This window comes from Suncus etruscus, chromosome 9 (genome assembly GCF_024139225.1).
Source record: "Suncus etruscus isolate mSunEtr1 chromosome 9, mSunEtr1.pri.cur, whole genome shotgun sequence".
Taxonomy (NCBI): Eukaryota; Metazoa; Chordata; class Mammalia; order Eulipotyphla; family Soricidae; genus Suncus; species Suncus etruscus.
Genome location: NC_064856.1, coordinates 102,319,140 through 102,344,639, shown reverse-complemented (window position 1 = coordinate 102,344,639; position 25,500 = coordinate 102,319,140). Strand labels below are relative to the sequence as shown.

Sequence of the window (25,500 nt, the reverse complement as noted above, 5' to 3'; positions counted from 1 at the left end):
TAAATGGAAGGAAGGAAGGAAGGAAGGAAGGAAGGAAGGAAGGAAGGAAGGAAGGGAGGGAGGGAGGGAGGGAGGGAGGGAGGGAGGGAGGGAGGGAGGGAGGGAGGGAGGAAGGAAGGAAGAAGGAAGGAAGGAAGGAAGGAAGGAAGGAAGGAAGGAAGGAAGGAAGGAAGGAAGGAAGGAAGGAAGGAAGGAAGAGACTTTGCACTTCCCTGGCAATATACCTTTAAAAAAAAACAGTAGAAAATATCCCACACTGAACCTCACTACCCTCCCATTAGAGAAGGGGGCTAGTATTCATCCACTTTAGAAAGAGCTAAATGCTAGCTATAGTAGTTACATTCTATGCATGATAAATATATTCATATGAATATGAAAATGGTCACTTAAAACATGAAAAACTTGTTCTTATTTTCTGAAATGATATACAGTCATCATATTAAGACATAAGCCTGAACATGCTGGGTAATTAATTGCGTCTCAACAGGGATTATGCTTTTAAATATTTTTCTTTAAATTTTTCCCAGTGTTTCACAAACACTTTTAAATATTTTTCTTTAAATTTTTCCCAGTGTTTCACAAACACCTGTGTTTGTGAAGCCTGTGTCTCTCTTGAATATGTATCTTGCTTGCTTGTCTCCATTTGTTTGCTTGCTTTTTTTTTTTTTCCATTCTGGAAAATCCTGGGAGCTCTCTTTCTCTCTTCCCACCCCTCTCTCTCTCTCTCTTTCACACACACACACATTTACCCTCATACTCTTAGTTATAAAAACATGTTTCTATACACAGTAATTTCAGTAATTTTATGTTTAAAATAATTTTGATATAAAACAACAGCACTGTGACAGTATTAGTGTATTTGCTAGTAATTATATTAGAACCATTATTTGTGATGGAAGGCATGTATGCTGTGTGTAAGTAGATTAGAGTAGGACACAAGAATTTCCAGTTCTATATCTGAAGCCCCATTTGCCATCCCAGGGCACCATCAGTTGGCCAAGTACATTATTAACTTTTTTAATAGAAAGGGTAACCTTTGGTTTAGAAATGTAACTGAAGTTCTTCTATAAACTCACTTATAAAAAAGTTAAAAAGTAGCATGTGCTCAAATTTTCTGTCGACTTCAAACTGCCCTACAATAATGTTAAAAGATGTGAAAGAATCCTGAAACTAGCTGGGTAAAATGTCCAACTACCTTCTTTAGAGTCTCCTACCAGCACATAATTATTAATAGGTAAATGCTGGTAGGCATGCTTCCTTAGAGATTTTTTTTTTGGGGGCCACACCCGGAGTTGCTCAAGGGTTACTCCTGGCTGTCTGCTCAGAAATAGCTACTGGCAGGCACAGGGGACCATATGGGATACCGGGATTCGAACCAACCACCTTTGGTCCTGGATCGACTGCTTGCAAGGCAAACGCCGCTGTGCTATCTCTCCGGGCCCTCCTTAGAGATTTTGTACATGCATACTAACATTTAGCTGTATGTTTATACATTTATTTATATAAGTGGAAAATTAGGTTTTTATACTATTTTGGTCTTTGCTCTTTTTAAGTTAACAAATCTTAAATTTTTTTCTTATGTTCAAATATTCTTATTTGAAATAAATATTACGTTCAAATATATATTGTTAGCAGTTATACAGTTTTCCATATCATGGATGAGACATGAGTTCTTTGATTATATTCCTACGTATTTATTCTTAGAGATTCCAGGGAATAGAACCCATGCCTTCATACATATATATTTATTCATGAATAAAAATGATTATTCAAAGTAATTAAAAATTAATTTTTGGAATATGCCTTTTAAAAACAACTTTGTTTTCTTTATTTTTCTTTTTTTGTTTTTGTTTTTTTGGGCTATATCCAGTGATGCTCAGCGGTTACTCCTGGCTATGTGCTCAGAAATCGCTTCTGGCTTGGGGGACCATATGGGATGCCAGGGAATTGAACCTTGCACATGCAAGGCAAATGCCCTACCACTGAACCACCATTCCAGCCCCAACAACTTTGTTTTTTATAGTGTTAATTGTTTGATAATCTATAGATTTTTATATTTAATGCTATTTGTATCTAATGTATTTATGTTTATATTTTTTATATTTGTTTGACTAATAGATATTTTTCTTTTTTTAAATAATTCCTTTATTTAAGCACCATGATTACTTTAATTTTTCTGACTCCACTTCAGTTTTTTTGTCTTTTGTAATAAAGTATTTAGCAAATTACAAAAATATCTTTTATTTTCTCCTGGTATTTTTTAAAGTATTTAATATCAATATTTATTTTAAATTATTTATGTGTATATTGGAGATCAACGTTTATTCTGTTTTAAATAAATTGTCACACAATTTTAGTTACCATATAGTGTCTAATCTACATGCCACATTTACTATATGCAAAGTTCTCATAGAATAAATAGTAGTCTATTTATAAATTCTCTGTTCTACTAATTGGATATATTTGGTTTTTTATACCAACATCACACAAAATTATTATCACTCCATAGAATCATATTGGGGCATATATCTTTTTTATTTTAAAGTTTTCTAACACATGAATTTTAGCATCATTTTATTAACTAATTCTATTAGGGTTTTAAAATTATATTGAAGATATGTTTTCACTGGAAGATACCATATTATGCATTTTCTTTTATATGAGTCTTTTTAACATATCCATAGTTTTATCTTCATAAAATTTTACACATTTCTTTTTAGTTATTCTTTAATATTTTATAATGTTTTTATTGACAATGGGAACATGCTTTTCCTTCTCTTTGGATTTTCAGATTCATTACTGCTGCCCTCTAGGAAAGATGCTGGGCATCTACTTTATCCGTGTATATAGTCACCTTTCTGCTTTTAGTTCATTACAAAAGTTGTTTGAGTTTATATTTCCTCGGCGGTGCCATCTATTTTAAATGCAAATAGGTTTTTATTTTAAATATTTGGTTTTGGACCATGCTCAGCTGTGCACAGGGTGTACTGTTATTTCTGCGCTTAGAGGTTAATCCTGGCAATGCTCATCTGAATTCAATCCCAACATCCCATTTGGTCCCTGAGTCTGGCTATGAGTGATCCCTGAGCTCAATGCCAGGAGTAAATCTTGAGCACCTCCAGGTATGGTCCAAAACAATAACAACAAAAATCTACATGTCTACAGGTATATGTTTTTATAGATGTATGTATAACTATTTTAAGTTCATTAAAAAACTTTCTTATAGAAACATTTTATCAGGTTATAATTTTTTTCTTCAGTTTTCAGTAGGAATGGTGATTTAACTTGTCTTTAACACCTTTTTATTTTATTTTTTTCTATTTAGAAGTATATAGTTAAATTTTTATATGAAGCACCAGTGATTTTACAATATTGTTGATGGCAGGTTTCATGCACACAGTGCTCTGGAGTCACACTCCACTCCAGAATACCTGATTCTTCTACTCTAAGTTTACTAACTCCTTTTTAGCACCCATCATACATTTATGAAGTTAGTCCCTTGTCTGTTAAACAACGACTTACATAATCTTTTTTCTAATGCAGAAGTCATACCTGGTAGTACTCAGGGATTACTCTTGCTTTTGGGCTCCTGAGTCACTCCAGTTGTGCTCAGAGGGGTAATGTGGTGGTGAGAATCCTGTGAGATAAGTGCTTTGACCCTTGGACTATCTCTCCAGTCCTAGAGATATAATTACAGATGGGGGGCAATTAGAAAGAATGGCCTCAGAGGGGAAAATTCCAGAGAATGCCCAGAATTTGCACTCAGAATATACAAGAGATAGACTTTAAAATGTCCTGTTCATCTCAGTGCCTTTGTTTTCCCAACTCACATGTCCTTAACCCAATTCTAGATTCCTCACCCATCTCCGCAGTTAAGAGAATAGAAAAAGAGTAGGTTTTCCTGGACTTTCTAATTAAGGATCCTCTATCCCCAGCTTCCTTGCCCTGACCTTCCTTTTCTCCAAGTTTCTGCTGAATTTGGCCATTTCTCTCTGGGTCTTCTGCTTTCAATCTTGACCCTATAACACAAGCAATGCTGATTTCAAAACAGAGTTCAATTGTTTTTTATTTCAAAATTCCCCTAACCCTCATCTACTCACTCTGTATCCTCTCCCCCCTTACTCTCTTACCCTTTCTCTCTTACAGAGTGTTCTTTCTAGTTTCACTATGAAGTTTCTGTAATATTTATAGTGTATGGCACTGATTTAAGTTATTTCCTTATAGTCAGCTATAATATCATATAGTTTAAGAAAATGTCCTCCACATACTGTTGGGCTAGGTAGGGGTTAAAAGTTTTAAGTGTCAGACCCTGAAATTTCAGAGCAGCTATCTGCCAAAGGCCTAAGTCCCTCATAGACTCAGGGATTTACAGCAGCCCTCTGTGCTGATAAGGGTTGGAGAAAAGTGTGGGAGCCTAATCCTGAGCTATATAAAGAAACACTTTGCTCCTGTGTGTTGTGTGGCTGTATTTCTATGTGTGTATGAGTTTCTGTGTATCTCCCTTTGTGATATATGTTTTGTAAACCCTATCTTGCTTTAATTTAAATATAAGTTAAAATGTAGGTAATCTTGGGGGCCAGAGAGATATCTTGGAGGTAAGGCCTTGCATGCAGAAGAACTGTGGTTCGAATCCCAGAATCCCATATGATCCCCGAACTTGCCAGGAGCGATTTCTGAGCATAGAGCCTGAGCACTGCTGGGTGTGACCAAAAACAAAACAAAACCAAACCAAAAAAAATGTAGGTAATTTTGCAAGATTTTGCTTTATTTTTTTCTTTCTATTTTTTTACTTTCTATTTTTATTTAATTTCTATTTTTTCTTTTTATTTACTTATGATTTGTGTGCATGCATGTTATTTCATTTATTTTTTTTCACAGTCATAAAGTTGTTCATGATTGAGTTTCAGTCATGCAGTCATGTAATGTTCAACACCCTTCACCAGGGCACATTTCTTGCTCCTAATGTCCCGGTTTTCCTCCAGCCTCATGCCCTCCTCCCTTTCTGCCTCTATAGCAGACATTTTTCTTCTCTCTCTCTCTCTCTCTCTCTCTCTCTCTCTCTCTCTCTCTCTCTCTGTATCTCTGTATCTCTCTCTCTTTGTCTATATCTCTCTGTATCTCTCTCTCTCTTCCACTTATTCCCCTAAGGCAGTGTGGTTTGCAATATCATTACTGAAATGGTATCACACATATCCCTTTATCTTCTTTCAGCACCCACTTCTTCTCCAGAGTGAGCATTTCCAACTCTCCTTGAAAGATTTTATGGTGGCACTTTTGGAATGTAGTTTTAGATTATAAATGCAACCTTAGTTTTTGAATCTTATGTCTAATGGACTAGAGTCCCATCACCCATGCTGGTCCCTGGGTCCGTTGCAATGAAATAAATGCATTCCCTATTCCCCCTGTGTCCTGACTCATTGAGCTGTGATGAACTCTGGCAAAACAATAAAACATATTGGTTATTTTCCATATTTTCTATGCTTTTAAAAATTTATACCATGACTCTGAAAAACAGTGTTTTATTTTCACTTGATTTATAACATTAATTTATAATACTGTGTCTAATTATCTGAGTTATTTATTTATTTGGGTTGTTTGCTGGTACATTTTATATTTTAATGAGATGCTTTATGTATTTCTAACCCTAACCTTATATTTTAAGATTATATTTCAATATACTTTAATATGTTTCTTTCAATAGTATTTTGCTCTGAGAACTGAGAGGAGTATTTGTGTATATATATATGTTAGAAATATGGCTATTTCTAAAATGAAATATTTGTTTGCTTTTCTTATCCCAAGAATTATTTAGGTGTGTTTCATTTTTTTTCTTAAGTGATAGGTATTATGATTCATTCATTTTTTCATTCACTGAATTCTAAAGATGTGGAGTAAAATAAATTATTTCTTAGAATTTCTTGAGCATTACTTATTCTCATACATAGTAAATTTTATTATTTATTAATAGAATTTATGTTCTGAATTGGGACTACATTTATATTGATCAACAGCTTATTTACAATTATAGTGACATGTCAGTTTCCAATACATTACCTAAGCTCTACCTAGTGTCTGCATACCTTACCTGTTTGACAGAGTTAGAAAATATCTCAGGCTTTGTAGCACTTAAGAGCTTTCTGAAAATTATCTAGTTTTGTAAAAATGCTATTTATAAGAAAAATTGATGAGCCTGGCAAACTTTAGCCCATGGACCTTATCTTGGCTATGGCTGCTCTGCCCCTTCTGTATTTTTTTCTTTGTCTTTTTGTCTTTTGCCTTTCACAAAGAAACAATAGAGTTTTCTTTTTTTAAATGCATGATCATGATCTACAGGTTCTGTTCAGAACTGACTTTGTACTTAATTGTTTATGTAGAAAGGCCTGCCAGCTGCATGCATCTTTAGCAGGGTTCCTCTCCAGCATTTCAGCGTAATCTGTTTTGAGATGATATATAAGCAGAAGTTTGAATTTTCAGCTGTGCCATTTTTTAAAATAATATCTTTTTTTAAGCACCATGGTAACAAACATGTTTGTAGTTATGTTTCAGTCATAAAAAGTACACCTCCCTTCACCAGTGCAACTTTCTCGCCACCAATGCCCCCATCTCAGCTATATCCTTATTTTGTAAAATACCTTCTAATTACTTCTAAAAGGTTAATAATAGTTAAGCCTAGACTTTCTGCTATTTAGTGTTTAATATTTATTTGAGTGTTGATGGGTTGCTATGACTTTTTTTTTTGTTTCCTCCCTATAGTGAGCTTCAAGAACCAAAAGAATTATCACCACCACCTAAAACCACAGCAGCTTCTCAACTGGATGAAATCATGGCCAATCTATATGAAATGCAGGTTAAGGTGAGCTCAGTTTAAAGTTTGCAGAATTTGTGTTTTGAGTGTGTGTGTGTGTGTGTGTGTGTGTGTGTGTGTGTGTGTGTGTGTGTGTGTGTGTGTGTGTGAGCACAAATCCCCTTTAGGGAACTCTTCTTTTTCCCAGACTAAATTTAATGGAACAACTGAACTTACCTTTATATATGTATTATCCTGACCCAAAAGAGAATATGATACATACTCTGATCTCAAGACTTTTGGCATGTGTTTGGTAAAATGATGCAATTATAGAATCAAAGGCGGTAGTTTGGCAACATGAATGTGCTAAACATTAAAGAATGTATCAAGGTCATGGGGATTTTAACAAAGACTTGAGAATTCTTTTCAAGAGGAAAGGGTTGGGATGTAAAGAGGAGAAATGAGGTCCTTTTAATTGGAAGGAGTCCAGAGGGCATAGGCTGGATGTGTGGAAGTGTGGAAGGATTGTTAAGAGGCACAGAGTAGAAGAGACCAGTGTGTAAACAGGTATAGAGGACAGAAAAACAAAGTATGACTTTTGAAAGTATCAGGGTGAGCGCCTTAAACCCATACTCATCTCCTATTTTAGCTTCCAAAACATTTATGGTAAGCTTATGTGGCTTGGCAGGGAATGGAAAGTATAGAGATGGATTTAAGAGTATACTGGAGCTGGGGAGGTAGTACAGTGGGTAGGGCTCTTACCTTGCATTCAACTGATATCCAGTATACCATATGTTCTCCTGAGGCTCTCTAGGAAGGGATCCCTAACTGTCAGGCCAGGAGTAAAGCCTGAGCACTGGTAGGTGTAAAACATATATTCTGTATGTTTGAGGACCTGGGTTTCATCCCTGTCACTGCAGGTTCTTTAAACACTACTGGATATCTCGCATAATCATGAGAGACTATTTTTTTTTTTTTTTTTTGCTTTTTGGGCCACACCAGGTGACACTCAGGGATTACTCCTGGCTATGCACTCAGAAATTGCTCCTGGCTCGGGAGACCATATGGGATGCTAGGGATTTGAACCAAGGTCCATCCTGGATTGGCCACAAATGCCCTACTGCTGTTCTATTGCTCTGGCCCCCCAAGAAAGACATTATTTTTTTTTGTTTTGTTTTGTTTTTGTTTTTTTTTTTTCGGGCCACACCCGTTAGATGCTCAGGGGTTACTCCTGGCTACGCGCTCAGAAATTGCCCCTGGCTTGGGGGGACCATATGGGACGCCGGGGGATCGAACCGTGGTCCTTTCCTTGGCTAGCGCTTGTAAGGCATACACCTTACCTCTAGCGCCACCTCGCCGGCCCCAAGAAAGACATTATTAAGAGAAATAAAAATCTGAAATTCTTAAGGTAGAGAAGAGAATTCAATCATCTTTAATTAAGGTATTTAATAAGTGTTTTATATAAAGTGATTATGAAACAATTCCTTACATTATATAAATATGTGATTGGACAGAGCGAGGCTTATTTTTGGAACTCTCTGGATCCCAAAGGACACACAGTTCCTAAAATATAGTGAATAATATATATTTACTAGAAGGAGACATAAACATCAGAAACAACTTTAATGTCTACAAAAATACGCTTCTGAATACATCCCCCATTTTTTTGCTGTATACCTGAAATACTGGAGAAAAGATCTACACTATGAATTTCAATTGTGTTTTGTTTTCTAGTTAATTTATTTGAGTTTTTTGTTTGGGTTTGTTGTTTGGGTCACACCCGGCAGTGCTCAAGTGTGCACTCTGGCTCAGCGCACAGAAATCACTCCTGGCAGGCTCAGGAGACCACATGGGATGCCAGAAGTCCACCAAAGTCCTTCAGGGATGGCCATATGCAAGGCAAACGCCTTACCATGCTTACCTTACTATGTATGCTATTGCTCCGGCCCTTGAATGTAACTTATTTAACTTATTATTATTAAATAATATTATTAAAATATTTGTTTTTCTTTTGAGTAGGCTACCCATTCCTGTTGTACAAAAATTGAAAATACAAGACATAGTTTCTCTCTGGGTGTTATGCCCAGCCATCCAATTCTGCCCCCTAGAGGTAGTCAGTATTTCTTGTTTCTTACATGTTCTTTCTGAAGAATTCTGACATATACTAGCAAATAATGTTTTGTGTAACTTGAGAAAAATATGTTGCCTTTTCTTTTTTACTATAATTATTTTTCCTATTTCAGACTGGTTACCCTCTCAAACACTAATCTCTTCAAAACTTACATTACATAATAGAAGAGGAAGGAAGTTTGTTAGATGATAAAATTTCTTGAAGGGAAATGAGTATTTTGCATTAGTGTGATAATGTGAAGTTATTTCTGGCAGTAATACTAGGATAAATAGAAACCTAAAGGCAGACTAACAGATCACTGTCAAGAGACTGCAGGGAGCCTGGCCTACCTTAAACAATAGAGGCTATTTACTAGTAACAAAAGATGAGTTTGGAAAGGTAAAGTGAGGGTAGTGTCTGGGAGACTGGATGACTGACAGGATGTATGAAAATCTGATGCTAGAAAGAATTTTGTCATTTTCAAACCATAAAGTGTTGGCTAGATAATAGGAGTAGCCCAGTTGGTAGTCGAGAGAGCTGGAATCAGGGGAAGAAGTGATGAAAGATAAATTAGACATCTCTCTCTTTTTTTTTTAACTTAGAAATTTTCCTTTGAAAGGTTTATGACAACTTTTCCCCACCTATTTTCCTAACAAGAGTACAAGTCATTATTTATGGTTCCCACTGATACGCTGATATCTGAAACTCTCCTTTAACAAATGCCACTGATTCTATTCTTGCTAATCTAAATGCAATTCCTCACTCACCTACCATAGATAAAGATACTGTAATCACATTCTCTGTCACACTTGAAATCACTCTTGCTTGTCTCAGTTACACTAAATAAAATCTATTAGTGTGAGTTTTGCTCCCTCTTTCTCTCCATTTTATCCTGCCGTACTTAATCTTACTCTCACTACTCAAGACCCACTTTTTTTTAAATTAAAGTATTGTGATTTACAAAATTATCTATAGTTGGGTTTTACATACACAGTATTTCAGCACCAATCCCAGTCCCAGTGTCAACCTCCTGCCACCAATGTTCCCAGAATCTATCCCATGTCACTACCCCTGCCTCAGCCTGCCATCACAACAGGGACCTTTTTAAGTTTAGTTGTTAAAGTTGGGGTCTCGTGTTTTAATTTTTGTTGACTCTGGCTTGACTATTTAGTCCTTTTCTTTCTTAACACTACAAATGCACCTGAGTCCTCACAGCCCCTGTCCCCCCCCTCATTATTTCACATTTGTCTTTTCTCCTCCTCCACTCAATTTCTTTCCTTCTCCTCACACTCTGGGGCCAAGCATGTTCTCAACAACCCCCATTTAAACCATTGCATGCCTTCATGCAGTTATTCTAAATACCACATATAAGTGATATATATCATCCTGTATTTAATCTTTTTCTGACTTACTTCAAGTTCCACTTTTAAAAAAATTTCCTTCTAATGTACCACATTTTATCCTTATTCTAGAATGCTTTTCTCCCCACACATATCTGTGTCCCTAAGTATATCATTTAATTATTTGGCCACATATTACCTCCTGAGGGGACCTGTTCTGATAAACTTATTTAAGTCAGTTTTTCCTCATGATCTTACCCTGATATTTCTACCTATATATAATATGTATATATATATATATACATACTTACTACCTATTATATGTATTCTTAGTACCTGTTATTATAGCATGTGTTTATTTAGTTATTATCTATTATCCAGAGAAAATAGACTCTTTTATTTCTGTGTTCTAAATTAATTATTTTGATATCATTAGATCATTATTAAAATTGAGCAAATACTCAGTTGGTCTGGTACTTTGTTTTCTGCCAAGAGCCTGGAGTAGTGATAGACACAAACCATGTGTTAATAAATATTACAGAATAGATGATAAAATGTAGATATACTCTAAAATATTGGGGGCTATACCTAGAGGGACCTAGGGATCATTCTTAGTGGGCTTAGGTGTTGGGATGTCAGAGGTCAAACCCAGATTGGCCATGTGTACAAGGCAAGCATCTTGCATGCTGTACTATCCATCTAACCTGGGCAGAAAATATTTATAAAAGAATATGAGTTATATTTTATTTGGTCTAAGAAATTTAGAATAAAAGGGAAATGAAGTACAATGAAGGATCCTAGTGTTGCAACGTTGTTTTCTTCTAAGCTGTGGAGGAAGACTAGGGAATGAATAAGGGATTAGCAAAGTTGTACCTTAGTAGGTCATATGGATTCTTGTAGAAGAAGCCTGGGAGGGCAACTGCTTAATGTGACTGATTCTCTTCTGGTTCTTTTTTTTTGACACTAGGCTGCTGTGAAACCAGATGCCAGCAAGAAGAACTTACCAGATAAACAGGATAACAAGACCTCCTTGGATTCAATGCTTGGGAGTTTGGAGCAGGATTTGCTGAACCTTGGAATTACCACAGTGCCCAAGGGTCATTGTGCTTCCTGCCGGAAACCGATTGTTGGGAAGGTGGGGTGCACGTAGAGGTTGGCCCTACAGCTGTCTCTGTATATGGTCTCTCACTCTCTCACACTCCTCTCTCTCTCTCACTCTCTCTCACAGAAGAATTCTCTATCTCCTTAAATATTTAGTATTCTAGTCTTAGTAATTACTGATTAGTGACCATGTCTCGGTATAAAGCGAAGTATCCATTCAGATGAAACCTTTGCAGAAGACTTTATTTGTATGTCCTTTGTGAGAATTAAGGAACGGACAGCTGAGGACATTAGTTGTGTAACTGAGTTCTTGAAATAGATGAAAGTTGAACTCAGAAAAGTCTAACTCCTGGGTGTGAACTCAGCCACCTTCCAGTACTGCCAGTATGAACAGCAACTTTCTTATTCCCTTTGTTCAAACACTCCCACTCTAAATTGATTAACTACAATATTCAGTTGCACTCAACTCCAAAGCAACGGCCAGTCTTCTGCTCCAAATCATTCCTCCCAAACCATGATAAAGATCTTTGAGACCTGTAATGCACAGGGCATGAGAGAAGCCATTTAGACCAGAAGAATGAAAACTGTCACTTGTTCTTTTGCTCTCCCAGAGACATCTTCCAGGCCACAGATGTACTTAGCCCCCATCTATCTCTACCATGCCCTGTTATCTCACCCACTCTCTGGCCAGTCTAATGAGAACCAATCACTTCTAGCTTTGAGCTGCAGCAGCAGCAGTCAGGGAAGTGGACACCCTTTCATCTCTGTGAAGCAGGGACAGAGCCTATACCTTAGTGTCCTGTAACTTGGGAGGGATTTTGAAATTTCATGGAATAATGTGTGAAAATAGTCTTCTAGAGACATGCAACCTTGGCCCTTATACCCTGCTGGAGTCGTATGTTAAGCATTGTTTGATTTCCCAGGTGATCCACGCTCTAGGGCAGTCATGGCACCCAGAACACTTCATCTGTAATCACTGCGAGGAAGAGATTGCCTTCAGACCCTTTTTTGAGCGGAGGGGTGTGGCCTACTGCCCCAAGGATTACCATCAACTTTATTCTCCACGCTGTGCCTACTGTGCTGCCCCCATCATAGATGTAAGCTACTATTCCCTGTAGCTTTTTAAATACTTAAGCAGAACAAAAGCCCTGTTTTTTGCTCTGTAGCATAACATTCTACTATCTCTTTGTGTGTTCTTTTTCCAGAGAGTGCTGACAGCAATGGACCAAACTTGGCACCCAGAGCACTTCTTTTGCTCTCACTGCGGAGAGGTGTTTGGTGAAGAAGGTATGGCCTGGGGTGGCTACAGGGTCTAAACTTGTCCTTGACTTGTCGTGGTGGTCCTGGTACCTGTGAAAACCATCCAGGTACCCATTTTAGTATCAACGTTTCCTTCTCTGTGCTTTTTTTTTTAAAAAAAAAAAAAAACATTTTTACTTCTATTTAAATGAATTTTCTGAAATTCAAGAAAGGCAAATACCCAGTCTAAAAGCTCAAATATTATTTCAAGGGTGATATTTTAAAAGTTTTGTACTTTTCCTTTCTCTACCCCTGAATTCATTTCTCTATTGCTTTTTCAGCTATTTCTTTTGTTATTGGACATTTTATTTTTATTTTTTAAACTTTTCTGGTTTGGGAGTCATATACGTACTCAGGAATTACTATTGACTCTCTATATTTTAAGGATATCTCTTGGATGATGTGGGGGGACTATATGAGGTGTTGAGGATTGAACCTGAGGATTAAACCTGGGTCAGTTGCGTACCAGGTCCTTCCTTCTCTCCTATTGCTCCAACCCATTACTGATATTTTATTTTATTTTTTGGTTTTTGGGCCACTCTGGGAGTACTCAGAGGTTACTCCTGGCTCTGCACTCAGAAATTACTCCTGGAAGACTGGGGAAACCATATGGGGTGCCAGGAATTGAACCTGGGTCAGCCACATGTCAGGCAAATGCCCTATCCTCTGTGCTATTGTTCCAGCCCCTACTGGATAGTTTTAATAATATATTAACATAGATCTATGTTCCCCAAATTCTAACCATTAGGTTTAATTTTCTACCAGGAAGATAAATATTTACCCCCAATAGAGTTTCTCTTCCTCATTCTCACTGTCTAATTAGTACACAATGACAAGTGAGCTCAGTACCTACATGTGAACAGTAATGAAAATACTGCTCATGGGGGCCAAAGTGAGAGCAGAATGGGTAGGGTGCTTGCCTTGCATGCAACTAGCCCAGGTTCAATTGCCGGCATCCTAAAATGTCCCCCTGAACCAGTCAGGAGTAATTTTCGAGTGCAAAGCCAGGAATAATTTCTAAGTGCTACTGAGAGTGGCCAAAATTTTTCCCAATTCCCCCCCCCCCCCGCTAAATACTATGCATATTGCTGAGTTATGCAACAAACTGTGATTTAAGTAAAGCAAACTACAAACTGATTAAATATGAATTGTCACATTTTTTTAGCTAAATAATCTTTAAACCTTTCTGTACCTCACTTTTCTTATCAGTCAAATGGGCCTGAGAATAATACTTACCATGCAGGGTATAAATATTTAAAAAGATAATACCTGTTTAGGATTTATAACACTGCCACTACCTAATTTTATACATGCTGGGGTCAAAGCCAGAGATTCCCACATGCAAGAACTGTCAGTTCTTTAGTACTGAAGTACCTTCCCAACTCCTGGTATACTTTTATTAATAACCTTTTTTCCTAAAGTTAATACATCTATTTTTATTAACTTAAAAATTTTAAATATTTATTTTATTATTAAATACTATCAAATAATTAAATACATATTTAAATAAACAATTAAATAATATGATTAAATATTTATTTAATTTTTTAATATATTTTTATTTTGGGGCCACACTTGGCAGTGCTCGGGGCTTACTTCTGGGTCTTTGCTCAAAGAATAACTCCTGGTAGTCTGAGGGGAGCACATGGGGTTCTGGTTATTGAACCCAGGTTGGGTTCATGCAAGGCAAGCAACCTACCTGCTGTACTATTTCACTGATTGCTAAAATTTTCTTTGTTTTGGGGCCGGGAAGGTGGCGCTAGAGGTAAGGTGTCTGCCTTACAAGCGCTAGCCAAGGAACGGACCGCGGTTCGATCCCCCGGCGTCCCATATGGTCACCCCAAGCCAGGGGCGATTTCTGAGCACATAGCCAGGAGTAACCCCTGAGCGTCAAACGGGTGTGGCCCAAAAACAAAAACAAAAACAAACAAAATTTTCTTTGTTTTTAAATTTAAATTTTTTTTTTTTTGCTTTTGTTGGGGCCATCCCCAAAGGCCAGGCTTATGGCCAGTGGTGCTGAGGGTTGTGGTCATATAATACTATGACTTGAATCCAGGGCCTTACTCATGTTTTGCTAGTACTCTACTATTTAAAACACATTATTAGGCCTCATTAGACTCTTTTTGGTTTTGTTTCTGTTTTGGGGCCCCACCCAGCTGTGCTGGGGCTCATTCTTGGCTATGCACTCAGCAATCACTCCTGGTGGTACATGAGGGATCATATGGGATTTCAGGTATCAAATCCAGATTGGTGGCATGCAAGGCGAGTACCTCCTCCACCGTAGTATCTCTTCTGTCCCTCTTTATTTTTAAATGAAAGTATCACAGATATAAAAATAAAACCGGGCCTGGAGAGATAGCACAGCGGCGTTTGCCTTGCAAGCAGCCGATCCAGGACCAAAGGTAGTTGGTTCGAATCCCGGTGTCCCATATGGTCCCCCGTGCCTGCCAGGAGCTATTTCTGAGCAGACAGCCAGGAGTAACCCCTGAGCACCGCTGGGTGTGGCCCAAAAACCAAAAAACAAAAAAAAAAAACAAAAATAAAAACAAAAACAAAAAAAACAAAACAAAAGAACCTGGGCCTGGTACCGCAGTAGTAGGGCATTTGCCTTGCATGCAGCCCATCCAGGACAAACCTCTGTTCTATCCCCGGTGTCCCATATGGTTCCCCAAGCCAGGCGATTTCTGAGCACTTAGCTAGGAGTAACCCCTGAGTGCCACCCGGTGTGGCCCCCAAACCAAAAAAAAGAAAGGAAGAAAGGAAGGAAGGAAGGAAGGAAGGAAGGAAGGAAGGAAGGAAGGAAGGAAGGAAGGAAGGAAGGAAGGGAGAGAGAGAGAAAGAGAGAGAGAAAGGAAGAGAGAAAGAGAGAGAGAAAGAAAGAGAAAGAAAGAAAGAAAGAAAGAAAGAAAGAGAGAGAAAGAGAAAGAAAGAAAGAAAGAAAGAAAGAAAGAAGAAAGAAAGAAAAAGAAAGAGAAAGAAAAAGAGAAAGAAAGAAAGAAAGAGAAAGAAAGAAAGAAAGAAAGAAAGAAAGAAAGAAAGAAAGAAAGAAAGAAAGAAAGAAAGAAAGAAAGAAAGAAAGAAAACCTATAAAATCATTCTTGAAATTGTCAACCACCTTCTGGTACTATGTTGGTTCATTTTATTTTTTCATGGAGATGTTTATCTAGTAGATTTTTATTCTTTTGTCCCAGTTCAAATGGTTTCTTCTCTACTAAGAAAAACATTTGTTCTGGCCATTCACTGGGGGAAATTCCTTTGCTATTTTCCCTTTTTGATCCTGTGTCACAGATCCTATTTATTTATTTATTTATTTATTATTATTATTATTTTTTTCTTTTAGCAGTGCCAGGGATCAAACCCAGGGCCTCATACATGCTCAAATCACTTATGTGTTCTGCCATGAGCCACATTCCAAACCACACTCTTAATGAGCAAATAACTATTTTGGTGGAACTATTTCTCTAGAAGATTTTGAAAAAGTATGAAGAGGATGTAAAACTTTTGAGACCTTGAATATTTACAGATAATTTTGTTCTGTTTGCTAATATTAAGTTGCCTCGGCATAAAACTCTAGAGGAAACTATTTTTTCTCAATTCAAAAGACATTGTTTCACTGCTTTTTGCAGTTGAAAACTTTTTTATTAAGTCTTTATTATCCTTATTTCCAGTTCTTTCTATGTGATATTTTCATATTTTCCATTTGTTGCAAGTTTATTTTTTTAAAACACTTTGTTTTGTGTATTGTCTCTATGTCTTTTTACTCCTTTTGAGTGCTCTAAACAAACATGACTCATTCATGGAATTAGAATGCTTCTTTATTTTGTCTTTTCATATCCCTTTAAAATGAAACAAGTGAAGGAAGTTTTGCTCCTTTTTTTCTGAATCTTCATTATTTAGAAAATGGAAATTAAATAGAAGTATAGGGCAGTCCCATGTCATTTCTGAAAACTTGGTAAACTCAAAACATTACTGCTGGAGAGCTAGTATAGTGGATAGAGCATTTGTCTTGAATTTGGCCAACCTGGTTCCGTCCCAGGCATCCCATATGGTCTCCAACATCTGCAAAGTGATTTTGAATGCAAAGCCAGAAATAACAACCTCTGAGGATTGTTAGATATATATAGCCCCCCAAAAGACATGGACCATAAACCAAAGTTCTCAGATGATTCTACTTTTTTTTTTTTTTTTGGTTTTTGGGCCACACCCAGCGGTGCTCAGGGGTTACTCCTGGCTGTCTGCTCAGAAATAGCTCCTGGCAGGCACGGGGGACCATATGGGACACCGGGATTCGAACCAACCACCTTTGGTCCTGGATCGGCTGCTTGCAAGGCAAACACCGCTGTGCTATCTCTCCGGGCCCGGATGATTCTACTTTTTATAATAAGAGAAGACTGGGGTCTGAAAAGGAGGGTAATAGCATTTTTTGCTCTTAGCACATACTAGCCTCCTCATTGTTAATCTCTATTATCTGACTTCTCTTGGATTGAAATGGGGTGGTAGAAGATGATACTGGAGGGCAGGAAAGTTCTTGAGTTTCTGTCATTGTTATCTATTTGATCCCATGTCTTTGAGCCTAGTAGGTGTTTTTTTTGTTTGGTTTGGTTTGATTTAGATGTTTGTGGATTCAGTGCAGGTTCAACTGCACACTCATGCTGCACAATGTTTTGATTGGTTGTTTTGCCTTCATACATTTCCTTGAGAATATTTTCTTCAAATAATTTTCTTTGCAAGCTTTTCATTGTTCTTTGATATTGCTTTCTTAGAAATGATTGTGATGGTTCTAGATCATCTTTTTCGCTCATTTAGGGACCATGGGAAACTTGTACTCAGTGGTATACCGGTAGCTTTCAGTTACATATCTCTATTTTCTGTAGACATGTAAGGTTCTGTTTTCTTGTTTCTGACCAGTTTGTTGCCATGCTTATGTCTGTTTAAAGTTTTTGGAAAACTTTTGATACATTATCTTTGGTCTTCTCTTATTCCTTTTGAGTCTATTTTTTTTTTTTTTTTGGTTTTTTTGGGCCACACCCATTTGACGCTCAGGGGTTACTCCTGGCTATGCACTCAGAAATCGCCCCTGGCTTGGGGGAACCATATGGGACACCGGGGGATCAAACCGTGGTCCGTCCTATGCTAGTGCTTGCAAGGCAGACACCTTACCTCTAGCGCCACCTTCCCGGCCCTGGCTTTTTGAGTCTATTTTCAATAATGTTCTTGAATTGTCAAGTGAGGGATGTTTCAGGAGGGCTTGAAAATGTTATAGGTGTAATTTTCTTCTCTAGCATGGAGACTCTTTTAAGTAACAAGCATGTCATCATGTAGATATACTCCTTTTTTTTTTTTCAAACACTTAGACCCCCCCATATAGATACACTCTTGGGTAGTATTCTTTTAATCTCTACCATATGTTACCTAGTTTGGGGTGGAAACACTGAGTCTCAGTGAGATAAAGTAATTTTTCTGAAATCACAACTAAAAGTCAAATTTAAACTCAGTTCTCATTTCTGTAAGTTGCATGGTTTTAAAAAATGTTGTTGTTGTTACTACAGCATCATAAATAGCCCCTGAAAGAGATTCAGTTCTTTTTCTGACCTTGAATCACTTTCCTGTCTTGGCATCAATGTAATACAATTTGAAGCTAAACTAAGATGCAGTATCTGTGACATAGTCCACTTGCAAAGTGTTTTATAGTAATTTGCTTGTTCACTGAAGCTTGTTTAGTACCTTCACAAATCATTAGGTATTTCATTTCTAGATTGCACTTTAGTTAAGCAGAATTTTTCATTAAGAGTTAATCCAAAATATATGAATGGGTGTCATAGTAAATATACAGTCTACATCAGTAGTTATAGAAGTTCTAGAGTTGAGTAGAACAGTCAGCAAGTGAGTACGCTGCTTAAAACCATAGATGCTTTTAACGTGGAGATATTAAAACAGAACAACAGGATACAGATACATTTCAAGAAGAGTTATACATCAGATGCAAAAGAAAAATAGCTAAGCACCACAGTGGTAGCTGCTACTCATTGCTCTTGACTTGGGCCTCTTATAAACAGATAATGTGGATTGGATTATTTATAACTATTATATGACATGATGTCATACCAAATATGTATTTATTGAGACACCTTACCCAAAAAAAAACATCATTCAGCAGAAGTTCCTTTGGGCTGTCATTTTATCTACATCCTTGGCTTTCTGTAAGTGGGTTCTCATACCATATAGTTAATCTGTTAATTAGGTGGCATCTTGTCTTACCTGAGTTGCATAGTTATACACATAGTTTCTATAATGACACTTTAACCACTAAGCCTTCTGGGAAATTAAATTCATTTGCTTTTTTTTTTTTTTTCGTTTCAGTTCAGAGAATTCCTCTTTCAGGTTCAAGTCTCTAAGCACACCAGGTCTTAGCATCCTCCCACTGGGATCAAATCCTCAGTGGGATTTACCTCTTTTCTTTTTAATTGTTCATTATCTAGTCCAGTCAGGTGCTTCTTAATTTCCTCTGTGGCTCAGAGCCTCAGCAGAGTCTAAACACCCTCCTTCTCTCTGTGGTACTTTTAATTGTCAGTGTTTCTCATCTGTCCTCCAGAGATAATTGGCCCCAGAGAGAGCCCTAAGGAAAGTAAGTGCAGAAACTTTTTCAGCCAGGTGCAATGTTTACTAAATGCAGGGGTATCTCAGCAAGTTTGGCTGATTGCTTTGGATTCCTCTCCTGAGATTCACCTTAGTGGAAGCAAAGGTGGTTATTTTCCTGCTGTCTTATTCTTAAGAACAGTCACCTGCAGAGGCCTACATGAGGTTCATTGCTCCATCAGTTTGCAAGTCCTTTGATTTTTAAGTAGCACCAAGTTGTTGGCAAGTCTGGTTTTAAGTCACTTACTTTAGAAAGTTCCAGCATCACCTGAGGACTGGTCAGAAAAAAAACAAATTCTCACGTTCTATCCCATACCTCCTGAGTCTGAAACTGGACAGTGGGCATAATAATCTATATATCAACAAGCTCTCCAGGTGAGGGGTACACCTGAAAGGTAGAGAAAGATGATGCTCCCCAGAAGCAAGAAAAGATGGTTGTGGTATAGACTCTTGTTTTTCAACAGAAGACTCTCCTGCATTCCATTGCATTTGCTCAGAAATTCTTGATAAAGTGAAAAGAGGAAAATAATTTTTATGTTTGAGAATTAGACAGATACAGGGTAGTTTATAAAATTTTTAGTGTAGGTAAACTAAGCATTTTATAAACTATTCTGTATATGTCTAATTAAACTGTTAAATCATCTGCTATAATAGCGAACACATGAACAAAGCAAGGCCTATCAGAAAGTAAATGGAAAAATACTGTAGCAAATGTATGTGGGACCCAGGCCCTGGCTGCCACTATTGCCTTTTAAAACCTGACTGCTGCTGTCAACGGTGATTTCTGGACTTAGTGTTTCTTGAGCACATTGCCTGCCAGTACTCTGTGCCGGCTTTGCTTCCTGGCTCATTTAGTGTGCCACGGGCAGAACTTTCCTTCTTTACAGAAGTCATTGGGTTATGATCTGTTTAAGTATGTAGTTTGATATCCTAGCTAGATATGAAGTTAGGCCTACATCTAATTCCCCCATAGGCTTTCTGGTTTTCTGTCATTTCTCTTCCTCTTTCTCCTTTCTTAAATGGGGAAGGTTGCCATGAGAAGGCGAATTTTATTTTAGCACTCAGTGGAGTCTAAGGTGGAACTAGTTCAAAGCAGGTGTTTCAGAATTTCGGAATTTGGTTAATAATGAGCCTCTTTTGAGGTAGAGGCTCCAAGCAAAGGTTACTTCCAGAAAAATTTCTCAAGGTTTCTCAAGTTCCTTCCAGAAAAATTCACCTGTGTATACATATTCTTATTAATCCTTCTCTGAGGCTCTAACCAACACTTCTTTTTTTTTTTTTTTTAATTTTTTTTTGGTTTTTGGGCCACACCCGGCGATGCTCAGGGGTTACTCCTGGCTGTCTGCTCAGAAATAGCTCCTGGCAGGCACGGGGGACCATATGGGACACCGGGATTCGAACCAACCACCTTTGGTCCTGGATCGGCTGCTTGCAAGGCAAACGCCGCTGTGCTATCTCTCCGGGCCCTAACCAACACTTCTTTTCTTTTAAATTTTTAATTGAATCAGCATGAGATACAGAGTTAAAAAGTTGTTGACAGTTGAGTTTCAGTCATACAATGTTCCACAACAGTCCCTTCACAAGTGTTCATTTCCCCAATTTTCCTCTCATCTCCCATGTCTCCAAGCCTGCCACTCTGGCAGTTACTTTTCTTTATTCCTCTCTATCCCCCGCCTCAATTTTTAAACATTTTAGGCAAGGTGGTTTGCAAAATTCTTATGAAACGGTATCATACATAGCAATTTACCTTCTTTCAGCATTCAGTTCTTACCCAGAATGCTCATTTTCAACTCTTATTGTCATAGTGGTTCCTTCTCTTTCCTAACTGCACTTTCCTTCATCTGCTTTCTTTTGTCTTCGGGAATTATTTTTGTACTGTTTTGTTTTTTTTTTTTTAAATATCACACAAAAGAATGCGATTATTCTGTGCTTGCCCTTCTCTCTCCCTCTGACTCATCTCACTCCTCATGGTATCCTCCATGTGTATAAGAAAATTTCATGACTTAATTTTTTCCTCACCAAACCCAAAGTCAACAAGACCAGAATCAATACCCAATAGATGACAAGCTATACACAAAGGGGACCTGTTAAACTAGCAGTCCAGGGGGCAAAGGGAGGAGGTATAGGATGCATGCTGGGAATAGGGTTGGAGGGAGGACAACACTGTAGTGGGAATGGCACTAATTCATTGTTACTATGTACCTTAAATATTATTGTGAAAGATTTGTAATTCACTTTGATCACAATAAAACTCTTAAAAAATTTTTTTCCTAACATCTATGTAATATTCCATGGTGTGGATATACCATAGTTTTTTATTCATTCACCTGTTCTCAGGTACTTGGATTTGTTCCCAGATTCTGGCTATAGCGTTATAGTGAATAGTGCTGCCATAAATATAGGAGTGCAGGTGTCTTTTCTGCATTATGTTTTGGGCCCACAAGGTATATTCTAAATCTGGACTTGTTAAACTTTTCTACTCTTGATATTTTGTTACCGGAGAAATGCAGCACAGTTGACTGCTACAGAGGCACTTCAGTTTTATTACATGGTCCATATTAATTTTTTTCTTTGTGCATTCAGAAACATTTTACTAGTTTGAAAAAGTTTTAGTCACTGTGGATTACAAAGTTGCTCATGATTGGGTTTCAGGCAAACAATATTTCAACACCAGTCCCTTCATTGGTGTTCATGTGCTTCTGCCAATGTCCCTGGTTTCCCTGCCACCTCCATGCTTTCCTCTATGAAAGATATGATTTTATATCACTTTTGACACTGTTATTTATAGTACTATTACTGATAGGGGTTTCATGCATAGCACTTTGCTTCTTTTCAGTATCCCTTCTTCTTTTGGTTAGCCACTCCCTCCACCATTGTTGTAGTTTTCTCTTTCCTCATACGTCATTTAATATTACAAATATCAGTAATGTTTAGTTATAAACAGATGAGTTCTCCTTTAATTTGGGAATTAGAAAAATAGTAGTATTCAAAACACTGTATTTGAAAGACAACCTAACTAAATTACTGGCTTTCAAATCATTGTATCACCAATCTGATATAGAGTTAAGCTGTTTCAGATCAACTTAGTTTTAAAAAATATTTTTTATGTTTTATAAAAAATGATTATATACTTTTAGTAACATCTGTATTAGTAGTATTTTATGAAATGTAATGGTCAATTATTTTCCTTAATTTTCTTATTTTGGGGGGTCTGTTCACACTTGACTGTGCTCAGAGCTTACGCCTAACACTACATTCAGGCATCATTCCTGATGGGACATGGGGGACCATATTGGGTGTTGGATATTTGGTTAATGTCAGCTCTATGCAAAATCAGAGACCCACCTGCTGTGATGTTAATCTCTCCAGTCCCTGTCCTTTATTATAAATTCTACTTATGTTTTATGTTCATGAGTAAATTTTCATGTATTATAATATTGTTGACTATAATATTTAACTTGGTTTTTAAATTTGAGCCATTTCATACTGTTTTCTCATTCCTGTATTAAAAAGAACTCTATTTACAATTTGGTATTTCTGCAATTTGAGTTATAATGAGATCCTATGTAAGATCTTATATTTTGGAATGATTAATTTGAGTATTTTATTTTGAAATATTATACTTGTTTTCAGTTTTGTTTTGTTTTGTTTTTTAAATAGTAGAATACAATGTGATAAGACCAAAAGTATATAGCTTCTTCCAGAGCTTAGGCGTCGATGAGGGAATATCAGATAATGCTAAATGCTATAAAGATAATAAAATACAATAGGTATAAGTCAAAAAGATACCACTCATATAAGATAATAGGACTTATCATATCATATCATATCATATCATATCATATCATATCATATCATAAGATGATTACAAAATTCTGGGGCAGAATTGTCCAGGCTGAAGGAATACCAATTACAAAGTCATGGAAAAGGAATCTGCATGAACACTTATACTTAATCCTACTATGAACCGTATGTAATGCTGAAACACTTTACCTGTAGTATCTAGTGTAGAGTATAACAAGCCATCAGGTAGGTGTCCGTGAATAACCCCCTTTCAAATGGAGGGCAACTGAGGTTGGGAGAGATTATCAGCTTCTTCTCAGTTAGTTTCCAACTTCATTTTAAGATCTCGAGTTGCAGTTACAAAATTGTTCATGATTGAATTTCAGTCATAGAATGTACACCACCCTTCACCAGTGCACATTTCCCATCTCCAACGTCCTCCCATTACCACATGCTAGACAGCAATAAAGTAGCAAATTTATGAAAAAAAAAATCCAAATTGCAACCATGAATCCTTCATTTTATCTTTCCCAGGTTTCCATGAAAAAGACAAGAAGCCATATTGCCGAAAGGATTTCTTAGCCCTGTTCTCCCCCAAGTGTGGTGGCTGCAACCGCCCAGTATTGGAAAACTACCTTTCAGCCATGAACACTGTCTGGCATCCAGAATGCTTTGTTTGTAGGGTATGTATTATTTAACTTTGGGACTTTAGGGGGAAATCGGGGCGCTCTAGTCTAAGAAAAAGAGTTGCAACTGGCCCAGAGGGCTCACAGCTCAGGATAAGGAATTAATATGCATTTTGTGACAGGAAGAGAAAATTCAGCATCTACTGCAGACATTTACTATAATTTGGTTCCATTTGGCCGGCATCCAAGGGGATTCCTGCAGTGGGCACTTAACTAGCAAGCATTTGAAGGCAGAAAATTGGCTTAGCGGGAAGCAGAATTGTACCTCTTCCCATCCACATTCTTTATCTCTTCTCTCCACTTCCAGGATTGCTTCAGCACTTTTTCTACTGGCTCCTTCTTTGAACTGGATGGACGTCCCTTCTGTGAGCTGCACTATCACCAGCGCCAAGGGACCCTCTGCCATGGATGTGAGAAGCCCATCACTGGGCGCTGCATCAGTGCCATGGGATATAAGTTTCATCCTGAGCACTTTGTTTGTGCTTTCTGCATGACACAGTTGTCCAAGGGCATCTTCAAGGAACAGAATGGCAAGACCTATTGTCAGCCCTGTTTTAATAAGCTCTACTCCCTGTAATCTTAGCTGTCCCCAGCTTGTCTCTTTAGATCCTCTATAAAAATGAGATTACTAGAAGAGAGAGTACATAGGGTACAGCTTATTTTATATTTGATAGGTTATAGAATATAAAGAGGATAAATAAGTTTTAGGTAAGATGTAATTAGGAATGAAGTCTTAGATTTTAGATCCCAAGCTTCTTTGAAAAGATAAAACATAAGTGCTTTTATGTAGATCTGGATCTTGCTGTCTGTGAGATGAGATTCCTTCTGCAGACATGTTTCCCACATGCTCACACTCCTTACACTCATTACACCTTTCCTCTGGCTTTTCCATTTCCATGTCTGCAATAACCTTTCTCCATCTTTTTATCTTTGGGCCTCACCAACTGTCTCTTTTCATGTCCCCACATTTCTCTGTGACCCACTTTCCCATAATGACTGCTATGACTTTTCACCCTAGCTACCAGGTAGCCTGATAGACTCAACCACTCTTCTGCATGTTCCTACGTTTCTATGTTCACTATGTTTCTCTTTTGTTAAAGGAAATAGATTTTCACTGGACAGCTCTGAGTACAGAATTGATCATTAAGGTTTGTGGTTTGGAGTTCTCTTTTGTCATAGTTGGAGAAATCTTCCAATTTACTCTGTTCTAGACTAGACATCAGATATCATCACATTTCTGTATCTCTTATTTTCTTCCATACAATAGATGCTTTGTTTTTCATCAAAAGGGATTTTTAAAATGAGGGGCAGTGGATATACATATGTGACGCCCTGCTTTTGGTCCCTGGCATTGCACGTCTCCCACTCTCCCACCACCCCATAGTGCTGTGGGAGGTGGTAAATAGCTGAGGAAAACTTTACTGGTGATATATTTTAAAAATCAGTATCAAATTTGGCATCTTTAGATTATTCTGGGGCAACTTCTCAGAAAATAGATGGATTAAATAATTTCTGGCAAACTTTGGTATATCTGTCTTCTTTTAAATGAATGAATGAATATGAATGATAGAAGCTTTTTTTTTCTAAGTAAGAGCTATAATTGGTAATAGTTAATTCTATAGGCTCAACTCTGCTTGTATCCATGCTCTATAGGAGGCCCCCAATACAGACTGCCTCCTAGCCTTCTGTATGTTTGACTGGGTGAACCAGACCAGGCAAAATATGTGACCAACTTCTGAACATTCTTGTCAGTAATATCAC

The 25,500-nt window shown here is 37.4% G+C and overlaps 1 protein-coding gene across 1 annotated transcript in view; it reads left to right on the top strand.

Moving 5' to 3' along the window:
- Nucleotides 1-24,419, top strand: part of LPXN (leupaxin) — a 42,878-nt gene extending 18,459 nt beyond the window's left edge. Inside the window, exons 4-9 of the mRNA XM_049779738.1 lie at nt 6,754-6,853; nt 11,202-11,369; nt 12,259-12,432; nt 12,541-12,622; nt 23,588-23,736; nt 24,047-24,419. Coding sequence (XP_049635695.1) covers nt 6,754-6,853; nt 11,202-11,369; nt 12,259-12,432; nt 12,541-12,622; nt 23,588-23,736; nt 24,047-24,316 — 943 coding nt within the window. The 3' untranslated portion in view covers nt 24,317-24,419. The remainder of the gene's footprint in view (nt 1-6,753; nt 6,854-11,201; nt 11,370-12,258; nt 12,433-12,540; nt 12,623-23,587; nt 23,737-24,046) is intronic.
- The last annotated feature ends 1,081 nt before the right edge of the window (nt 24,420-25,500 follow it).